The sequence below is a fragment of the Ambystoma mexicanum genome, chromosome 1q (assembly GCF_040938575.1).
Source record: "Ambystoma mexicanum isolate Mex_15411 chromosome 1q, UKY_AmexF1_1, whole genome shotgun sequence".
NCBI classification, from domain to species: domain Eukaryota; kingdom Metazoa; phylum Chordata; class Amphibia; order Caudata; family Ambystomatidae; genus Ambystoma; species Ambystoma mexicanum.
The window spans coordinates 1239367425-1239389454 of NC_090922.1; the positions used below are offsets into that span (position 1 = coordinate 1239367425).

Sequence of the window (22030 nt, forward strand, 5' to 3'; positions counted from 1 at the left end):
CTGTAGTTCTCCTTCTTGCAGGATAGGGCAATCTTCCGGCGCGTGGGGAGCGGCCTTAATCCTGGTCGCCGAGCAAGGAGCCGGGTCCAGCGCGTCGACGAATGGCGTAGACTGTATCCGTGTCGGGGCCCTAGGCTGGGGTATTTGTGTGTTCAACGCTGTAATAGCTTCTGTAGCGTATTTAGCACCTCCAAGGACAGAACCGCCTGGGGGGGGGGTTCAGTAATGACGAGGTTGTAGGGATGGAACCCACACCCAAGAGCGACATCGAACTGGTGGGCTGCAGTCCCGGATCAGTCGGGCGCGTTCCTCGTCAGCCGACGAGATGGAGAAAGTCGCCTCTGGGGGGATGGGATCGAAAACCTCCGGTTGCCATCCCATCGACAGGACCACCGTCGACGATATGTTTCCTACCGCCGCAGTCTGACATATGGGAAGAGCCACCGATGACACAGGCGTCGACGAGCGGGTTGTCGGCAAAGCCAGTGGCGCAGGGCTTGGTGTTCCCACCGCTTTTGGGGCCGACTTGCTGGCCGCGGCCTCTCGACTCAAGGTAGACTCATGACGGTCTCCTGAGGAGGATTTAGATGGTTCTTTTCTCTCCTTTTTAGATGAGTAGGAAGAAGACAGCGTCTTGTGTGAAGAGGAGGAGGCCTTCGAATGTTTCTCCGAGGGTCGTTGCCGAGGTTCGTTTTTCAGCAGCACGTGCCTTCTTCGTCAGGGGTTCCGACTTACTTTTTGAGGCCGTGGAGCCCACCTCCGATGCCAGGTACGCACCCGCTCCATCATTGAGCCAATCGACCAAGCGTCTTTTTCGATCTTTGAGGGTTTTTTGGGAGAAACCCTGACAGATTTCACAAGTGTCCGCCGTGTGGTGAGGATGAAGGCAGTAAATGCAGTCCATATGACCATCCCCTTCGTACACCTTAAGGCCGCACGTAGCACACGGACAAAACCGCCTTTCCAGACATTCTCTTGAGAAGAACAAACAGTCGCAGAAGTAGAAAGAACCTAACCAAATAGCAGATACGCGAGGTAATCCCACCACTTTGGAAGACGGTTGAAATCTGAGGGAGCCGCAGGGACGGAGCTATATATACCCCTACGTCCTAGTGGCGCCGGCGTGCGGGGCCCAAAACGATGTAGATAGGACACGAAAGTGTCTGAATTTTTCCTATGGAAAATGTCTATATATAACTTACCGAGGATTCCCAGCCTGATGAGATGACGGGGAATATTCTAAGCATGTGAATCCATGAAAGATCCAATGCTGGAGAAATAGCCTTTACCCTATACGGTAAATTATAGATGTTACACACTAGTAAAGAGCTACTCCTAGGTAGTTCTAATTGTATGCCCTGAAGGTTCAGTGTTCAGGTCTACTATTTGTGCATTCACATTTGTACTGAACCAAATGCTCAGGCTCCCACTTGATCAACCCCAATTCCCCTTCCCCAGGAAGGGTGGGATATCAATGCATACAACATTCGAGTAAAGTAGCCCGGCGCATCAATTTTTCTGGGAAACAAATATCACATTTTCTTATAACGCTAAGCCACTCTGGATCGAAGATTCTTTTCCAGATTGGCAAAATATCAAGTTACCAAAATAATTTCAGCACTTCACAAATTTAATTGTAATCTTGGAATATAAACAATGAATATCATGCCCACTTTAGTTGGAAAACTTGCTAATCTAGGATAGCCATTACTAGATATTGGCACATGGCTATTTACTATTCCTTTCTCACACCGACATGCAGGTGAGCTTCTGGAGTTTCTCCCAAGCATTTATTTGCTTCCTAATTTGCGGCTGACACTAGTGATAAGGACTTTACTACTTATTGACTCAATTTCGGATTGATCCACGTAACGTTTAGTCTGCAAGTGCCAGGTGAATTGCACCCAGGTACAAAGTTTCCTGGACATCTTTTTTGATGTCAGTAATTTCTACCGTTAAATCTTTGACAAACTTAGGAAAAACTACACATTCTTGCTGAAAAATACAACAGTTATTTACAAAATATTGTGTGTGATGTCTTTTAGGTAACGCTATCCAACAGCTTTAACAATAGATCCTATTTCTATACTACTGTAGTTGTTGGCCCAGTACCTTGCCACAGTTAGAGGTTTCCAATTCAGCTAGTTTACACATGAGCATTTATCTGTTTATCCTGGCTAGGTTAGGACTCTCAGCTGGGATAGCTGAGTTGCACGCCCTTGTTGGTCAGGGTCTTTGAGAATCCTCACTGGTTCAGTGTTAAGATTTATCAACCCGCTTGACTTATTCATGGAGTTTGGTAAATGGCAAATTTGATGTCTGACTTTTCTTAGTAGCAGTTACTGATAAGGGGGCTGTACATTTAATCTGACCAGGCTTTGCCTTGGCCATCGTCTCTGGTGGGCAGACCATCTTTATGGTTCATATCACTCGAACATTCAATATCTTGCATCAGTGAGTTCACTTATCAGTGCAATGGCTTGAGCGACTAACGGATCCAGAAGCTCGAGATGGTAGTCGTTGCTTTACACTTTGCACCTTTGCTACATTTTCTATGAAAGAATGTCAAAGTGGGTGATATGAGTGAAGGATGTAAGGGGAAATACCCAACTGGCTCAGGGGGCTGCCATAGTCGGTCTCTCTTCCTCAGAACCAAACAACTCTGGAATAGCCATTTAAGCACACCCAGAGCCACACAGTATTTGCATTAATACTAAATATTGAAAATAACTGCAGTACTCCATGTGCAAATTCTGATAGCAGCTTGTGCTTTAAAGTACATTCCACTCCTTAATTCACCTATCATTCATTCAGGACTGTGGAAATAGGCTGGATTGTCCAATTGCGCAAAATAATGCTGTGACGGCGTATGTGCAAGAAAGCAAAATTGTTCAAATGTGCAAAGCGATGTACCTGACAGGATAATCATGAGGAACCGAGACCAGCAAGCTCAAATGTACAAACTAGACTAATTAAAAATATTTTATGAAGCCTAAAACATTAAAATGTTTAATTGTAATGGGGAGGGCCCAGGAAGCATAAATGAGTTCGGTTTTAACTATCTCATAGTTCTAAATCTTTGCAAATGTTCGTTGCAAAAAGAAAATGTGGCTCTAACAATTAGGGGCACCGACTGCTTCAATTGGAGAAGATACAGACAATTAAATGGTACCTTACGTGACCCAAAGTAATCCATGAGAGCCGGATAATTATTCCAGGGCGCACACACTCCATCCAGCACTTGGGCATGGCTTAGCACTGCCTAAGTCCTTCCACCAACTGCTGGCACGCTTGGCCAGTTTTTCAATGTTTAAAAATAATTAAAAGAGAGAAGGTGTGGATTTACATCGGACTAAGCATTCTAAATGGAGTGTGGGCTTCTTTAGTAGAGGGAGAATACAACTAATCTGCAGTGCATTATTGATGGTTGTCATATGGAGGCAGTAGTGAATAGGTCAGGTGACAATTTTTCCATTTAGACAGATTTCAATAAGGATGCAGTCTGAGAACATTAAATTTGGTCTACCTTTGGTGCTTCACAGGAAGATGGGTGGGAAGTCAGCGGTGAGGTTGGAGCAGTCAATGTGACTGAACTTTTTTGTCTATGAAGAACTCATACAACAAACAGAAAAATTGGATACCAACTGCCACTGCATTAAAGGATATGGCACTACGGATTTAAAAACAAGATGTGTTTTATTATATTTCTTACCATTTTAATCAGAGAAATGAAAACCAGAATCCATATGTATTTTTTTATTTCTGTGATTAATTATAAAAAAGTAATCACTTTAAAATAACTAAAGGACCAGAGTAGAAATCTTATTTTAATAAGTGTTCTGTGATCCAATTCAAATGAATATAAGCCACTGTACAGGATCAATTCGCCTTGTGTGCACACTTTCCACAATAAGGCAATAGAACCATACAAGATCATAAGTGAATTTTCATCAAATGACTGTCCTTTCCTCTCAGCTCTTTGGGGAAGCCCATATTATTCCACCACAATCTATTCCAGGACTTGCCCCTCGAGGCTCTGCAACTGTTAGAGACTCTTAGAATGCACCCAGGAGAACCCTATATTGCAGAGAATTTACCCTTCCATCCCCTCCTCAACACCGTTTTTTACAGAGATTCTTAATGCCGCCGAAGGTACTGCCAAATAAGTCATGGCTCCGACTCTTACAGGCTTATTTGTCTTCGGGTGGCTTTGTATCACCCTCAGAATGTCTGCCCATGGACTGAACTTGTATGTCTTGGTGTTGCTGACAAAAACACTGATACGCTGGCATATTTACCAATCTTGGATTGGTGACTGGAACAGTTTGTGTGCCAATGCATTGGCCTTCATGCACATGCGCCTAGACTCCTGTACAGGTGGAATATGCCGCCCCTATTGCTGCAGTAATAGGCCACTCAGCAGCAAAGGCCAGTATTAAGGGAAAATTACAATTAAGCAAGGTATTCCCCAGTCTAACCAGTGTCCTGTTGGGGAAACAAACCTCTTGTTCTCTACCAACAGTCGGGGGCTGCTACCAACAGTGACCCAACACTACACAAGAGTTTTTGTTCAGCCTTAAAATCCCAACACTCATTGGCTTTATCACGCTCCACCACCAAGTCACCAGGCCAAACTGGGCTTAAATGTCAATGAAATCAGGCAGGAACTCCATTTTCTTCTGCTTCGCCACTACACAGGACTGAAGCTCACGGCACCAACTTGCTCCCCATACCTTCCTGTACCCAGTTAAGATACGATTCTCCCCACTTGTGTTCTGCTTCTCTCCTGCTGTTGGGCCCCCACAGGGACAGACAACCTTGGCTTGTCAGCTTGGTCACCTGGCTCTCGTCTAGACCTTAATGCTATGGGTGCACCAATGCTACATCAAATCTGCTATCTGTAGCCTTCCCTTGCAGTCTTCAGCTGAATCCAGCCACCCCGTCCACCCCCAACCAGGATGGAGGAACAGCTTCCCACATTGCGACACAGAAGGCATCACTGCAGACAAATTGTTAGTCAAAATGGTATTCAATTAGAAACTGAGGCCTCAACACCAGTTTTATGGATACGTCCTTTAGGAATACAACTGAAGATCCTATGAGTGAGAACAAAATGTCAAATTAAGTTTCCCAAGATCCATCTGCCCCAGCCACCAACTTATGAAGGCACATTTAAAGGTTCACATCTACAATTTCTTACCTTGCACAACCCCAATATTTGGGAGAGCTACCGAGTGACCATAATGCAACACCAATGTGTTGGAAACAAATTTGAATGTAAATTGCATAGCGATTACTACATTTGCATTGTTTCACTATACAAGTACTCGCTCAGGTGCTCCTTTTAACCTACAAAGCCAAGCATGTAAACCATGTACAAATATACAAGATAGGATTTAATTTTGAAGCCAGGAACACAAAGAGATAGACACACGTTCTCAACATAGTTAGGGAATACGTGGTTTATGACCATAACTATCATTTGCCACCATCTACATATTTCCTCAATATATTGATTCAAAACCATTTACATTTGTCAGGAAATAGAAAAATATACATGTCACAGCCTAGCTGCAATAACCGCTACAAAAGTCCCTGAATGCTACAATAGAAAGAACAAAATGATCTAGTATAAAAACATTTTCGTAGGGTTTTTTGCACTATTCCATTCTAAAAGGGCATAATACAAGGGTTGGCTTCAGGCGAAATATTGTAGTTTGACACCAAACAATCTGCAGAATGACTTCAGAACTGCAGAATAGAAAAGCTTAGTTTGAAAAAGCTAGTACATTAAGCAGGTCATAAATATGAACATGTTTGACCTATGATATAAAAGTGGTTTTCAGTATGTGAGGCATAAGTAATGGCGTGTAAGAAAGAATGGAAAGGGCAATTAATTTTCATTATTTTGTTAGGTATAGAAGACATTTTCACACTGCCTATAAACACATTTCAGGAGTATTCCATGATACTGTGTTCTCTCGAAGTCTACATTAGAAATTGCAAGCACTTATATTTACAGATAGCATCAAATTTGCTCTCATTCTACAAGTTTCTTGTAAAACAACAGGTAAGGAGTGGATGTAGATGTCGTAGTAGGAGAAAGAGTAGTCAAAAAGTCCCTTTCTTCTGTGATTCTCACTTCAGAGTCGTCAAATAGTAACCACTTTCCCTCATACTCCTTCAAACCTTGAATTGCTTGCAATGTTTTCATTTCTAATGCGTTATTGGTGATAATATTCTGATTGCAAAGTTCTGTTTCTTTGCTAGACTCCGAGATGTCACCAGCCTTGGCCAAATCAGACACTTTGTTTTCAGCAAATGTACTTATTACTTTTTCAGAATTTGATGACTTGCTGGCAAGTGTTTCACTGTCCGATTTATGTTTCTGTCCTCCAAGGAGTCCAACAGTATCTGTATTTTTCTTGCCCAACATTTTATTTGGCAATGGTACATTTGCACCAGCTTTGAATGAAATTTCACCATCATCATACTCTTCAGATCTTGATTGCTCGTTTAATGGTTCTGACTTTATCATTTCGTGCATCTCGTCAACAAGGACATTTCTGGTATCCAATTCGAAACTGTTAAGATCTGTGATTTTAACATATGCTGTGTAGTGACCACTGCTGATTGTAATGCCACTGTGCATGACCACTGCAAATAGTCCATATATGTCACTAGTTGGCTTTGTGCACCACTCTTCAAGTGACAGTTTGAGTGGCGTCAATAGAGGTGTGTTGATCTTGGAGAGTCCACCATAGCCGTCAAACCTTGACAAAAAGAAAATTGCATTACCAATAAATGTTGACAACAAAAGTCTAATTTTTCCAATTAAGAAATGCTCAGTTAATATGCACAAAATGTACACAATGCACACAAATATACACCTAGGAGGACAAGTCTATCATACAGTGTTATACAGTGTAATCCACATAGAAAGAGTAAGAGGCATCAATCATATTTACTACATTTAATATAGAATAAAGTGCATTAACTGCAATAAGGATGCAACCCGTTACTAATACATTCCGGATGCTCAGAAGTGTATTCCAGGCCATCCATTTCGCACCAATGTCATTTTCAATTTACTCTCCAAAAGCGAAGTCGGTTGCAGTCTTTACTTAGCCGACAGCCAAATCATTCACGCAAAGTCACTCAAGATAACAATCTCAAGGGCTTTCAGTGGCTTCCGCAGCTATCAGGAAAGACTGGCACAGCACCAAAAAGGTTACCAAGCACACAGCCACAAGTCACCCAGGCCTGCGTGCAAAGGTTGGGGAATGTCAGGGGTGGAGAAGGGCTGGGCGAGTATGGGGAAGATTTACTCGCCTCCCTCCTCCACTCTGCCACAGAGAAAAAGAAGCAATGAGATTAGCATCCAGGTTCACTAGACGCTGATAGAAGGCAGACTGGCCGTGCACATCCACACGAGTCACCATTTTGCAAATCCATGGATTCTGTGGTTTCAGACTTTCCCCTTCCATCTACACCTCAACCATCATTTATAAATCTGGCCCTTCTACTGGCAGTCTGGAATCTCATTCAGATGAGCTCTGTGGATCGGGTCCCAGAGACTGGTCTGGGTTTCTACTTCCCTCCACTCCCACCCCAATATATTTAGTTCCCAAAAAGAACCAGATGGACCAGTAGGTAGTGCTTTTGTTCTCCCACTAGAAACATTCAGGCAAAGTTCAGCACAGACTGGAATTCTGGGAGGGTGACTGGCTCCGCACAGTGGATCTTAAGCAAGCATATTGTTGTTGGGTCCCTGGCCAATAATGAACGACATCTCTAGATGAACTGTCAACTTCTTTTCTAAGTTTCAAGTACATTAGGTCCGGTACATGGAGTCAGGTAAATAATAGGGACAGATGACATCCACCGGCCTCCTCTCCCAATAATCACAAACTTCCAACTGACATCCCTGGAACACTCATAAGACATTCTCTGCTCTACATTCTACGTCACTCAAGCACAGCATTCCACTCATGTGCAACAGGTGCAGACAAAGCTAGATATAAAACATCTTCCCCTTTAACACCAGCAACAACAGAGAGCAATCAACCATCATACATCTGCAACAAAACATTTCTCTAATCACATTACAAAATCTTGTACCTCGTTGACTTATGCCTCATCTGTACATTGCGACACATTTAACATTTCATCAACATGTTGTCCATAAAAGTCCCACCTGAAATCCAAAAGGTTAATACACATCTTCACAACATGTTATGATAATCCCTCAAATTTGAGATCAATACAATACTAAGTCCATCTGTGGAGAGAACGATCATTTCTCAAAACACCACACAACTCCACACCATTCTATACTCACTCCCCTCACTCAACACATACACTCAATGTTGACATCACTCAACTCACTCAATACAGGACAAACCCGGCCATCCTGCCAAAACTGCACCCACACAGGACCCACCCAGCCATCCTGTTACACATTGCACCTCACTACCAAGCTTGCTGCACACCATATTAACCACATTCAGGACCCACATGGCCATCCAGAAACATACTGCGTGCCTCAGGACCCACCCAGCCATCCTGCCACAAACTGTGCACCTCACAATCAACCTCACTGCAGCACTCATCTACAACACTATCAAACTCACTGCAGCACTCTTCTACAACTCCATTCACCACTCACTTCACTCAACATTCATCACATCACTATCAATGTAACCAGAAAACTATATTATATAAACAAAATATCACCGCTGCACTTGCAGAAACTAAAACCCATTATGCTAATTACTTTTCCCTTTGAAATGAACATTGCCATGAAAAAATAAAATAAAATTAACCCAAATTTCCACCAGCCAACCCAACTCCATTAATTGCTGCTCCTCCAGTCAGTGCCAGCTCAAAACAGTACCTTTGGGGGAACTCGTCCCACTTCTCCTTCCGGCTGAAAACCCATGAGAACAATTCTGGCAAAACCCAGCCCACTGCACATGCCGCACTTTCTTTCCATTGTAGCGCAGAGGCGGCGCCACAATCATACTCTGAAAAGAGATCTCCATACTGACGGCTGAAGGGACTACCAAAAAATTGAATAATTCTTCAAAGAAAAATTATGAATTATTCCTCGTGTGCTGCTCTTCTCTCCACATAACTTTGCGCTCTCCCTTCGCAAATACAGCACAAATCACACAGTGCGTCACCCGGTCACTGCTGCCAATACGAGTAAAGAACCATGGAAACCTTCCTGACCCCACTTTGCCACATCTCAGGACATTGTAGGGTTCTTTTCCCTCCTCCAACGTTCCAAACAAACAACTGCTTCTTGCAGTGACAACCTCACTACTCCGGGGCCATTGCCAGCACCCCATGCATTCCCTCCTAAGTCACCATTGCAGGGAGCACCATGGAGGGAAACGGAGCCCACAGTTCCAACGGACTCCGACAGCAGCGGACCTTCCGCAGAACACCAACTCGCTCCCACGCAGCTCCGGCTCCGAGCCTGCCCCAAATCCTATGAGCACCTCCACAAAGCAGCCTACAGAATCCTCTTCACTGACAAAAAGGTACACTTGTTACTGCCCGCACCGCTCTGCCCCATACACTGCTGTGCCCTTAAAATTGTTCAAAAATAATAGGACACTGGCGCAGCAGTACAGACAAATGCAATGTTTCTCATTGTCAAATCAATAGGCCCAGGCCTTTTCAACACTCTTTAATAGGCTCGCAGCCACTCCAATGCTCAGCAATGGACTCCCAAGCCCAAAATCCAACGACTCCTGGCCCTGGCACTCAATATTCACTGGTTGAACCGCCAAACCTCCACATTACTTTGCAGCGCCTTTAAATGAATGGACCGCGTGGCATATTTTTTTTTAATCTATATGCCTCAGCGGCCCACCGCCTTTGCAGCGCCTCCCCACTGCACACCTCGCAGCGCCTCCCCACTGCACACCTCGCAGCGCTCCTATCTGAGAGAGGATCTCATCCTTTGGGGGTGGTGGATGTCCCCTCCATGGTGCTGTCCCCCCAGCACAGCCAGCATCCTCGTCGCCAATGTGAAGTTGGGTCCCTGGCCAGTAATGACTATCTAGATGAACTGTCAACTTCTAAGTACATCAGGTCCAGTACACTGAGTCAGGTATATAATAGGGACAGGTAACATCCACAAACCACCTCTCTCAGGGATCACATACTTCCAACTGACATCCCTGGAACACTCATAAGACAACATTCTCTGCTCTACATTCTACGTCACTCAAGCACAGCATTCCACTCATGTGCAACAGGTGCAGGCAAAGCTAGATACAACATATACTTGCCTTGTCAACATTTCAAGTTGCAAGCTACCAGCCAAGCCCAAAGAGACACTGCCACTATGTTCCCTCACATGCACACAGTACGCTATTGTTACTCACCAATAGCTAGCTGTGAGTGAACATTTTGAGACCTGCTTACATGCACCCATTTACAGAGCACGCCAGAAATATCTGCGATCATGGATCAACCTTTTCAATAAATAATCAAATTGAGCCTGGCAAGACAGTTCAAGACAATGAATGTGTGTGAGCACCCAGAGATCAAAGGTTAGCCTACCCTTATACGGACGATTACTTGCCCCCCAGAGGATGAGCCTACGACCCTACGGGCATTATTACTGCACTTCCTTAGACTTGGAGTTCACAATCAATCTCCTGAAGTTGGTGCTCTCCCTGGCTCAGAACCAGTCATTTTAAAAGGTGTTAGATGGGAATCTGTTAGCAAGGGTGTTGGGTAGTGCCACTCATTTCCTGTGCTGGCAGATCACCTCGGCATACCGGTATCAGAGGCTGTTGGAGGTTCTGGCATCATGTATACAGTAATCTTTTTGCCAGGCTCAGAAAGCGGCAAAAAATATAACCACTTGGTACAGCGGAGATGGGATGGCAGTCCTAATCTTTTTCTATCCCCTTCCAACTGATGCAGGGTTTCCTTTGGTGGGAATGTTCAAAGCTTTCTTGGAGGAGCCCCCTGAAGGTACTTCTACATGGCGTAGAGCACTACCAACTCCTCAGTAGGGTTACCAAGCGACTCTGGAAGACAACTCAGACTACAGCATTTTATCAGAGGCAGAGCTCACCTCACCATATGAACATTCTATAACTGAAGGCAAATTCTTATGTAATCAGGTACTTTCTCCCTCGGCTAAAGGGCAGGGTGGCACCACTGCAATGCTACAAGTCAACCATTGGGGTAGGAGGTGATGTGGGAGCAAAGTTCTAGAACGTTGTCACTTAGCATCAGTTGTAGGAATGAACGATGCAGCACAACATGTTCCTCATAGCGATATCAGGTGATCTGATCAGAGGGGTCCATTGCCCTAAATGTGCCACTACACAATGTTTGAGTGTTTACCAGTTTTTAACGACCTTTTGATTAGGAGATTTCCACACCCCTCCGGTGAGGGATGTGAAGCCGTTTTACCCAAGGTGGAAAAGTGTTACAATCAAAGAAAATATCAAACTATTTGTAGATGTAGCAAATCAGTTGGGCTCAACTCAAGGGAGGGAGTGAAGTTGATCCCCCACATTTACCCCGAAGGAATGCACTACACTGTATACTGAAAAACATACACTATTATAAAAATCACAACAAATTAAGTACGTACTTTCACTGAGCAGAATTTATTGAATAAAAACAGTAATAGCCAGCATTGCCCAGCCCACGCCTAAACTACATGTGTTGCCCACTACTTGGTGTTAGGCATAAGGGAAGAAAAGGGTACCCGAGACAATAAAAACAGTCATGATCAGGACCCACTATGCCAACAAACAGAGAAATCGTAAAACTCTTGTATATAGTAACAAATGAAAGATGCACACCATACTTTAATACATCACCTGGAGGGAGATTAAAGGTGTTCATACTTTAGAACTCCAGCCCAGAGAGCCAGCAAAATTTAGGTTAGGATAGGATTAGGCTGATAAAGCCAAACCCATAGGGCCGCATTGCACTACTAGAAAAAGAATGTTCTAAACCATCATAAGTGAAACACATTAGCAAGACAGTTCCATAGACGGTAATTGCAGGCAACTGGCAGGTGAGGAATGCATGCACTTTGGGTGGGTGGATGATTCGGGCGAAAGAGGGGTGTAGAGGCACCGTAAGCACGCGCAAAATGGAGAGTGCAGATCTACGACAAACTACAGGAAGGGTGCCTCCAGTGGTGTTTTACGTGGTATTGAGGATAATGCTGTAATAAGTTTCTTCCTGCGGCACAATGTGCATTGCTGCTCCATCCCTCGCCAAGTTAATGCCATTGCCTCCTCGGCCGTCGACAACACCAAACTTAACGCCTGAAGACCATTCCTCTACCAGGAAAGTGGGCTTACCATTGCCCGAGCCGCGATTGGCTCAAGACTGGATTATTGCAATGCACTCTTTACAGGCACCTCAATGCCTAATATCCAAAAGATGCAAATCCTACAGCCCAAGGCTCTCTGTGCAGCCCTCAATATTCACAGATAAGAACATCTCAGAAGAAAGAAATGCTAACTGGCTACCAATACGAGAATGGCTTTCTTTCAAAACACTGTCTACCACACACAGATGCCTCTGATACAGAAAGACACTAAATCCCAGTCGAGACCTACCAGGTCTACCTACGCTCAATGTCTCACTATGCCTAAATTTAAACTGGGCCAAAGCAGGTAGCTCAAGCTTCCTGCTCAGGGCAGTCAAACTTTGGAACACACTACCCCTTGCCTTGAGAGCCGAGCAATCATATTGAGCTTTCCACAAGCTTCTGAAAGCCTGGCTCTTCACAGAGCACTAATGGAGCGGTTTAGCTCCATGTAGAGCTTGTCAACCCAAGAACATTGAGCATGTAACATTGTATGAAACAGCGCCTTGATGCCCAAGGGTTTTGTGTACTCTATAATGTAAACAAAGAACTTTAGAAAATACATTAGAAATCAAGGGTACATGCCAAGAATCCAGTTATTTGCCCTAAAACTCCAAGGAAAGCCCAGGGGAAAATGCCCCGATAAATACCTTCCAAGACAGATTTTTGGATGAGTTCAAAGATTCTCCATAGAAATAAACAGGACTAAGCCTACGGGCATAGTCACAGAAAGTCATGTCAATTTGCGTTCTATCACGGAGGTGGTGTGGCGGTAACAACCTACCTAAGGGGTACCAGAACACCCCCCCCCCCCGGAAGATTCCCAAGGCTAGGTGCGAGATCCAGGAACCCCCGGAAGAAAGACGAAAAACAGCTTGATTCAGGCAATAGTCAAATGCAGTTGGAGGGGGCCTGCAGAAACCATTCACCATGGACTCCCGAGGTTAACGATTCACAGTGGCAGTTGCTAAAAAAAAAAAAAAAAAAAAAAAAGGCAACTCAGGAACTTCTAAACCACCTGGCGAGTAAAAGCCTTCCATTGCAGGTCGAGTTGCTGAAGCCGGTTAGAGAGACTAACTTTTGCCAAATGGCCCCAGCCTCCCAAAACAACAATCTGCCTAGCTTGGAGTGGGAACTTGCGCATCGCAAGTGGCATTACAAGTGGACTGGCCATTTGGCTGGAGTGCTTCTGCGTTGTGTTTACGATCATGTTCTTTCATCTTGTGGAAAGCCACTAGTCTGCAAGAGGAAGCATCCGCAACGCAGACTTGCCGTGACTTGGGACTGAATGTCCACTCCCACCGCTGTGCTCCTCCCACCACCTCCCACCACCCCTAGCAGCTGGACCTTGCCTGTAGCCAAGCCCCAACATGAAGAGGAAAATAACTGAAATACACTGCGACCGCGCATCGCGCGCGCATCGCAATTGGCATTACAAGTGGACTGGCCGTTTGGCTGGAGTGCTTTTGCGTTGTGTTTACGATCACGTTCTTTCATCTTGTGGAAAGCCACTAGTCTGCAAGAGGAAGCATCCGCATTCGCAACGCGGACTTGCCGTGACTTGGGACTGAAGTAATTATTTTTCTTTGAATGGTCTAAACAGGTTATTCTAGCAACTGCATGTAAGGTTTTACCGTACTTACTTACTCGAGGCACTCATGCTCGAACTTTGTCTGTTTCAGTGTCCACTCCCACCGCTGTGCTCCTCCCACCACCCCTAGCAGCCTCACCTTGCCTGTAGCCACGCCCCAACAGGAAGAGGAAAAGAACTGAAATACACTGCGACCGTGCATCGCAAGTGGCATTACAAGTGGACTGGCCGTTTGGCTGTTAGGGTGGTGGGTAAGTGGGCCCTAGATCCTATTTTTTTCTAAAACAGTGTTGCAAAGGTATTGCTAAAAAAATAGGACTGAGTAATGGCAGCAGGTCTTCGTAGTGGCCGCTTAAAGGACTTGACTGAAGCTCAAATTCTCAATGTTGATGCTTTGGTATGCAGTGGCAACACTGAAATACACTGCGACCGTGCATCGCAAGTGGCATTACAAGTGGACTGGCCGTTTGGCTGTTAGGGTGGTGGGTAAGTGGGCCCTAGATCCTATTTTTTTCTAAAACAGTGTTGCAAAGGTATTGCTAAAAAAATAGGACTGAGTAATGGCAGCAGGTCTTCGTAGTGGCCGCTTAAAGGACTTGACTGAAGCTCAAATTCTCAATGTTGATGCTTTGGTATGCAGTGGCAACACTGAATACCCATTAGCAGCATCAATTGGTGACCTTTGCCATCCGAGCGATGTAGATATAATATCTAATGGGCCACTAACATCTTATAATCATGACAATCAGAGTTATGCTGAGCTACCCACGGAAGCAAAACTTGCGGGAACTAAGGTCTCTTGTAAATGCAATACTCCCTCAAAGCAAAATTGTGTATATAACTTAGCAGAAGGAGAAAATGTTTTGTATGACAGGACTCTAGCTTCAAGTAGTATAAATGAGGCTATGGAGAGCTCTTATGTGGAAGATAATCGTCCCATTGGTACCTTCAGCAATGATCTAGCTCCATTTTTTGAATTGAACAAACGTATTAAGGCATCTATAGGAGCATTAACCCCATTAATAGACAAAAACTACTGTAAGACCATATCATTAGTCCTACCCTACCAACTCTACAACAAATATCTGCTCAGCAATTTGAAAACCTCTTGATAGATTATAACCAGCAACCTTTTTCTGGACATGACACAAATGCACAGAAGGGTAATGATTTGCTGCATATCTCTTCACCAGCCAGCCCTTACTCTTTTCCGGTGATTGTAAGAATTCTTGACCTCTTAGACAAAGGCCATGATCTCACACATCTAGAACTGCGTGAAATGAAGTCCACATCTAATGAGATACTTGTGAAACTCAATCATCTCGAAGGCTTTATGTTAGCCAAAGAGGCATTTGTCCCGTTGTGCTGCCCCTGTGCCGCTAGTTCCCACAAACCTCCTGGTATCTCAGAAACACCGACATTAGAACATAAACAAACTCAGTGCCACTTTCCAAATGAGGACTTGGTACCTCGTGGAATTAAGGAGGACCAACCACGACTACTACCTATAGATTTGACTAATATCTTGGGAAACTTAGGTACTGATATCGTATCCATGAAGCAGGATATCAGAATGTTAAAAACTACATTTGACACAAAGCCTTCTTCCCCTCAGCCTAACATCTCGTCTGTATCTCCTGATAGTCCGTCTGAACTCTTAAAAATTATCAAAGAGCAGACGGCAGATGAGGAGAATAAGGCAAAAAGTGATAAATCTTTGTTTAACTCAAGATGTATTAAAAAAATGCATTTGAAAGCTAAAAAACGAGCTGAGAAACAAAGAAAAGAGAAACTACTGTTAAAATCCCAAGATCGGTTAAGTACTGAAGGTGAAAAGATCGATTCAGGAATTAAGCATGAAATACCTCCCCACCAAGAAGATGACATAGATTTAGATCAGCTTTTGGAAGAAAGTCGTGCACTACTAGTACATCTATTATCCCCGAAAATCACAAAAAATAAATAATAATGCCAAAGATTTAACAAAAAAGACAGATGGGGTCACCAAATTGACCAATCTGGGACTATCTGAAACGGCTATCAAAAATAAATCTAAGAAAATGTTACCCGGAATTGGGATCAGGGATGGGGATTCCATGACATCTAATGATGAATCTATAAAAACTCAAAATGACTTGGGGCACTACTTCCCATCAAAGGGCCTAAAATCTACTACTAAGGCAGGGATTATAACTATTTGGCAAGAAATTGAAGGAGAAAAGCTCCATAACTGCTTCCTCGATTCCTAAACCTTCGGGACTTACAACTGCTCCATCATACGCGGATGTATGCTGTCCTGACTTAGTTACTATAAAACCAATCCATCCTCTTACTGGGAACAATTACGTGCTTATTTGTGGTCCAGGAAAGCATACAGACCTTAGTCTGGCCACAAAATTAGATATAGCACCTACTCCCCCAGTACATAGGATAGATCAGGAATCGAGGAGTGATGAGCGAACTATTGCTACTAAGCTAAGTCATGACTAATAATGCCATTATCAAAATCACTTGGCCCGTTGAGCAATGCACAAACTCAAGTGAGGAGTGATGAGCGAAGCAATGCTGTTGATTTAAACCAGAAGTTCGGATCTACATTGCCAGCACCTAAACTATCTGGCCTTGGGAGTAATGAGCAAACCCAAGTTAAGCCATCAGATACATTATCACTTACTGGTATGATCCAAATCTTAAATTCCGCAGTCGAAAGTAGTGCTCTGTCTTCAAAAGCACTAGCAAGAGAATTTAATTTATCAGAATTGAAATATCCAGAGCCAAGCGTAATGAATGAAGGCCAACTAGGGACACGTGCTGGCGATCACATCTTCAACCAGACCACCGTTTATAACAATCAGAATCTTGCCCCAGTACCTTTAGCCTCATCGGAAGTAGCAATCCCTAACTTAAGCTTGGCAGCTGGTAACCTATCTTCTGGCGAACAAAGGTTTAAACAGGATACACCACCGAGGGAAGAGCTTAATATAGGACTGGAAGGTGAGTCCGAAGTCTTGAGGTGTAAACGTATCAATAGAACTCACCTTTTAGAGATATTAGCGAAGATACCACCATTGCGTATGTTAACTACCACAGACTTCGAACAAATTGCTTTGCCACTAGAGAATAACTATAGAATGCTGGGCTATGTAGGCAATTCTATGGTGTTGAAATTGATTTGGAGTTCTAGAACTGAATTGAAGAACATGGGTTACAGCCTGCACACTTTCAATTGTGAATCTGATGCTCACGAGTTCCTTCATAAACCTATTCCAATACCAACAGTGATCCCTTCTGACTCATCTGGAATGGCCATAGAACAAACCTGCATATCTCAGATCATTGCCATGACTGCCGGCAATCAAAATTTAGCATGGCTTGAACTGTTAATGCGTTCCATCTCTTTTAAAAATCTTTCATCCTCAGCCTAGCAAAAAAAGCAATCAAGTTTAAACATAATATCATGGAACTCATGTGGCTACCATGCTCTTCAAAGTTGGCTTTCTTCCTTCTCCAATGATCTTCTTACAGGAGACAATGTGTACCTTTGATTAGATTCTAGATGAATATTGTACGATTTATAGCAATGCGAATAGGGGTACTCTGGGGCGCCCAATGGGAGGAATTGCTATTGCTATAAACAATAGGTTTAAATGCAAATTATCTGAGATTCATCTTTCATCCCAGGTGGTGGCAATAGAAATAGATTTGGGCAGCGATCCCCAGGATTCTCTATACTTGTTATCACTCTACTGGAATCCTTTGAAAGTATCCTTAGACGTTATGTTTGACGACTTAGATCTTTGTTTTGAACATATTCATGATCTGGCAGCTTCACCCAAGATGATTATAGCTGGTGATTTTAACTCCTTATGTTGTTTGAATAATACGGTGAACTGCAATGTTAACTTGGGGAAGTTGGAAGCTAGGAACAGGGGTACGAAATGGATTGCCCACTTTGATACATGGGAGATATTGTTTGTGAACTATCAGGTAGACGGTCCCAACCACACATGGAGTCGTGTCATTCACACTTCCAAGATAGATTATTTTGCAATTTCGAATGAGCCGATACACTTAGTTTCCTGGTGCTGATCCATCCAATTAACCTAAGTGATCATGCTCCCATTCAACTAAATCTAATGTATACACATGCTTGCAATAGAATAAATCATTTGTTGCCACTATATGAAATTCATCGACCTAAACTTTCTGTGAGATGGAACTTGGCATTATGCAATCGAATAGCAGAGAAAGTCAGTACTGAGTTCATTAGAATATCACTATGTTGGGATCTCGGTGTCTTTGTTCGACAAAAAGGATGAAACAGTCGGAATAATTAGCAATGCTATACAAACTGTTGAAGGTAAATCAACTTCGAAGGGTTTACTTCATATTAATAAGTTTGACCATGCTATACAGTTCCTAAAAGGGAAAAAAACATGTGCGCACTGTTAAGAAACTTGTGCATAACTATGCTCAGATCAAATATGAAAAAAATTGCATTATATTGAATTTTAAAAATGAAACAAGAATTCAGAAAAAATTCAATTCGTATAACGTTAATTGTGAAATTGTGCGCAAATTATGTAGACATGACTCCAGGTATATTTGGTCGATTATGCGTAACCCCACTTGCTCTAAGGTTGCTACTAATGTGAATATTATTCCGGCTCATATATGGGACGCATACATAACAGAAATTCGCTATGCCATCGCGATTTAAATTTGATGCCCCTGTACTAAATTACCTTACGAAATGGGATACTTTGCACATATAATGACTGTTTCGGACCATTTCAATTAATAAACTATCTTAAATGCCCCCGGCCCTGATGGCATACCTTCGTGCATGTATAAAGCCGACGCAATTTTATGGGCAGCGATATTGAAAATTAAATTCGATGTGATTTTTAAAATCGGTAACATACCAGAGCAATGGGGTATGTCTATAATCGTACCAATATATAAGAGGCAATGCTCTTGAACCACAAAACTATAGACCTATATTGCTTATTAATACATGTGCGAAGATTTTTGCAAGCCTTCTTCTGTACGACTTGGAAAAGTGTATCGCCACTAATGATATTTTGGCAAAATCTCAGATAGGATTTAGGAAGTCAATGGGCACTACGCTGAACGCTACATTGATGTCCCATATCATTTCTAGTACAAAAAAGAAAGGAGCATATCCGATCTACATAGCAAGCATTGATCTATCTTGTGCCTTTGATTGTGTTATAAGGAACATACTATGGACTAAACTAATACAACTAGGAATTCCATCAGAAATATACTTGTTAATAATGCTGCATTCCAACACTGCATATAAAGTAAAATTATCCAGTGATGGTGCAATCACGGAGGCCATTAGAACTCAGATCTGTTTAAAACAAGGCTGTAATCTTGCAGTTATGCTTTTTAATCTTTACTTCTGCAATCTAGATCGGATTTGGAAGGACCTGGGGATGTATCCCATTAGACTAGGCGCAATAAGATTACATTGGTTGGCATTTGCCGATGACCTGCTTATAATGGACACTACTCCATCTGGCCTTCAAGCGAAATTATTTGCTTTTGAGAAATATGCCTTGGATTTAAATCTTGTACCAAATGTCAACAAAACAAATATCCTTATACTACATGATGGCAGGAAATTAAAATCATTTAGGTGGAAAATGGGCAATCTTGCAATACAAATACAGTCTGAAATCGGTTATCTTGGCTATCAACTAAGCAGTAACTCTTCAATTAACATCTGGAAGGAAAGATTGAACAATAAAGTACACCCATTAAAGAGCCAAATGAAGATCATCTTTACAAGATACTGCCAATTTTCCTTAAGTCCTATGCGTGACTTTTTAACCATGAAGGTTCAAGCGGTTTTGATTTATATTCTTGACATGTGTCCTTTTGACTTATGTGAGTACTTAGCTATTATGCAAGGACGTATACTTAAAGATGTTTTAAATATTGCAATGTCTATCCCAAATTGCATGATTAGGCACGAGCTAAGCTTGATTTCTCCATCATGCAGAGTGGTATGGCGTCTATTATCAAATTATGCGAAGATATTAAATCTGCCTAGTAATTGTCTATACCAAGGCTTACAACACGCGATGGAAACTAACTCAGTAGCCACGATTAAGAGCTTTGAAACGCGAATGAATGTGATACTAGACAGACTTCAAGTAAATTCAGAGGATTTGTACTTACGTCCTGCCTTTGTTAAGAAAAAACTATTTGAGGAGGATTGGATTCAAACAATTGACCAAATGAAGTGTTATTCTACATACACCAAATGTGCTAGGTTTGCGCGGAAACGAATTCCATGCAAATCTCTGTGTTAATCTATTTTCTTGTCCGATTATTATGAGATTGTACACATTTTAAATTAAATCAATTCCATACAAAAGAACGGTGTCAGCATTGGGCAGGAAAAGCAATGTATATGCAAACAACGCAATGTAGATTTCCGGTATGTAAAGAACCCTATGAAACTTTAAAACACTTAGTATTCGAGTATGGTTACTTTAAAGGTCTACGCACTTTTTATCTGGCTAAATTTGTTAATATCGAGTTTACTGACTGTACCGCATTTCTATGGGAAAGACTCATGAACGGCGCATAATACCCATTAATTTTAGCCTTGGGTAATTTTAAAATAATCATAGAAACGGAACTCACAAGATTTGAAACCCAAGACAAAATCAACAGTTGTACGATTTAACTTTAAAAACTTTCGTAAAGTATATACTAATTAGAATGCGTTTCAAATTTATTGTATGAATATAAGTCTTGCAAATGGACAATAATATGAAATGACAAAAGCTGTACATTTTATATTTGTTTTAAATGTGTTTTACGATTTTGTATATGTAAGATGTGTTTAATATGTGATAAATACGATGCAATTTTGTAAAGGTTTTTTTAACCAAAAACAAATTAAAAAAAAAAGTGGGAGCCAGGAGTGAAACTGCAGCAAAGACAGCTGCATGAAGATAGAACATTGATGAAGAACATTGATGCATACAGCTCAAAGGGCAGGAAAACAGTCCCACAATATAAACTGTGGAGGTAACCCAGGACCGGATAATGTCGTCTGACAAACCTATGGACAACAGCAGCTTCGTATCCCCAAGGGACACCAACAAGTTGTTAATTTGACAAGATTGCAATAACACTTCTCAAACACTTCCGACATAACGATGGCAAGCAATCTGGTTTGGCGGGCCAGTGGGAGGACGGGCTGCCAGTTGAGGACGTCCAGAAGCCATAAACAAACAGGGCAGGACAAGACTTGGCTAGTATGACCGGAACAGGCTTTAAAATTGCACCAAAACCGAGGCAGTTACGGTCTCCCGTAGATCTAACCAAACATTCACGGGATGTTTTAAGCCAGCTCTACAATCAAATACAGAATTATTTAGCCAGCCAATTAGGCTGGCACTAAACACTGCCCTGTCTAGGGCTATTGACTCGTCTAAACCAGTCAAAATCACAACTGAGGGTGCGGTGCTGGAGTGAGCACACGTTGGAGTACCCATTTCAGACCTGCCTTTTGTAAAGATATGAAAATAGTACTTCCAAAATATACTAGAACCCCAATGGCTTACCAAATGTCTATGTATGACTACTACTGCAGTACATCAGGCTGCAACTCTTGGGAAGCCAAACATCAGAGACCGGATTCACGCCTACACCACACAGGCCATGAACTTCAGGTAAAACAAATTAAGGTCATCACAGTATAACAAACAGTAGTCATGTAAATTCCAGTCCCCTGATTTGTATATATTTTCCCTTTTAGGGAATGGACGCAACAATGAAATGTCTCAACATTGTGGAGGATGCCGCACCAGCAAAAGAAATTAGAAGACATCTATAATACAAACTGTCCTTTATAATTGTACAAGTATCCACATAGGGCACTATAGAAGGTCCTGAAGAAAGCGGCAAACAAGTTAACCCGCTGAAACCTCTCGACACTGGTTGGATTAGGCAGCTAATCCGACCTACCAGATTCACCATAAACATACAGTGATCTGGACTAGAGGACATATACTGTTTTACCAGAACTC

General features: G+C 42.6%; 1 protein-coding gene across 1 annotated transcript in view; it reads right to left on the minus strand.

The window, feature by feature from the left end:
* Positions 1–5375: 5375 nt before the first annotated feature.
* USP1 (ubiquitin specific peptidase 1) overlaps positions 5376–22030 on the minus strand; it is a 219495-nt gene continuing 202840 nt past the window's right edge. Inside the window, exon 8 of the mRNA XM_069642031.1 lies at positions 5376–6773. Coding sequence (XP_069498132.1) covers positions 6041–6773 — 733 coding nt within the window. The 3' untranslated portion in view covers positions 5376–6040. The remainder of the gene's footprint in view (positions 6774–22030) is intronic.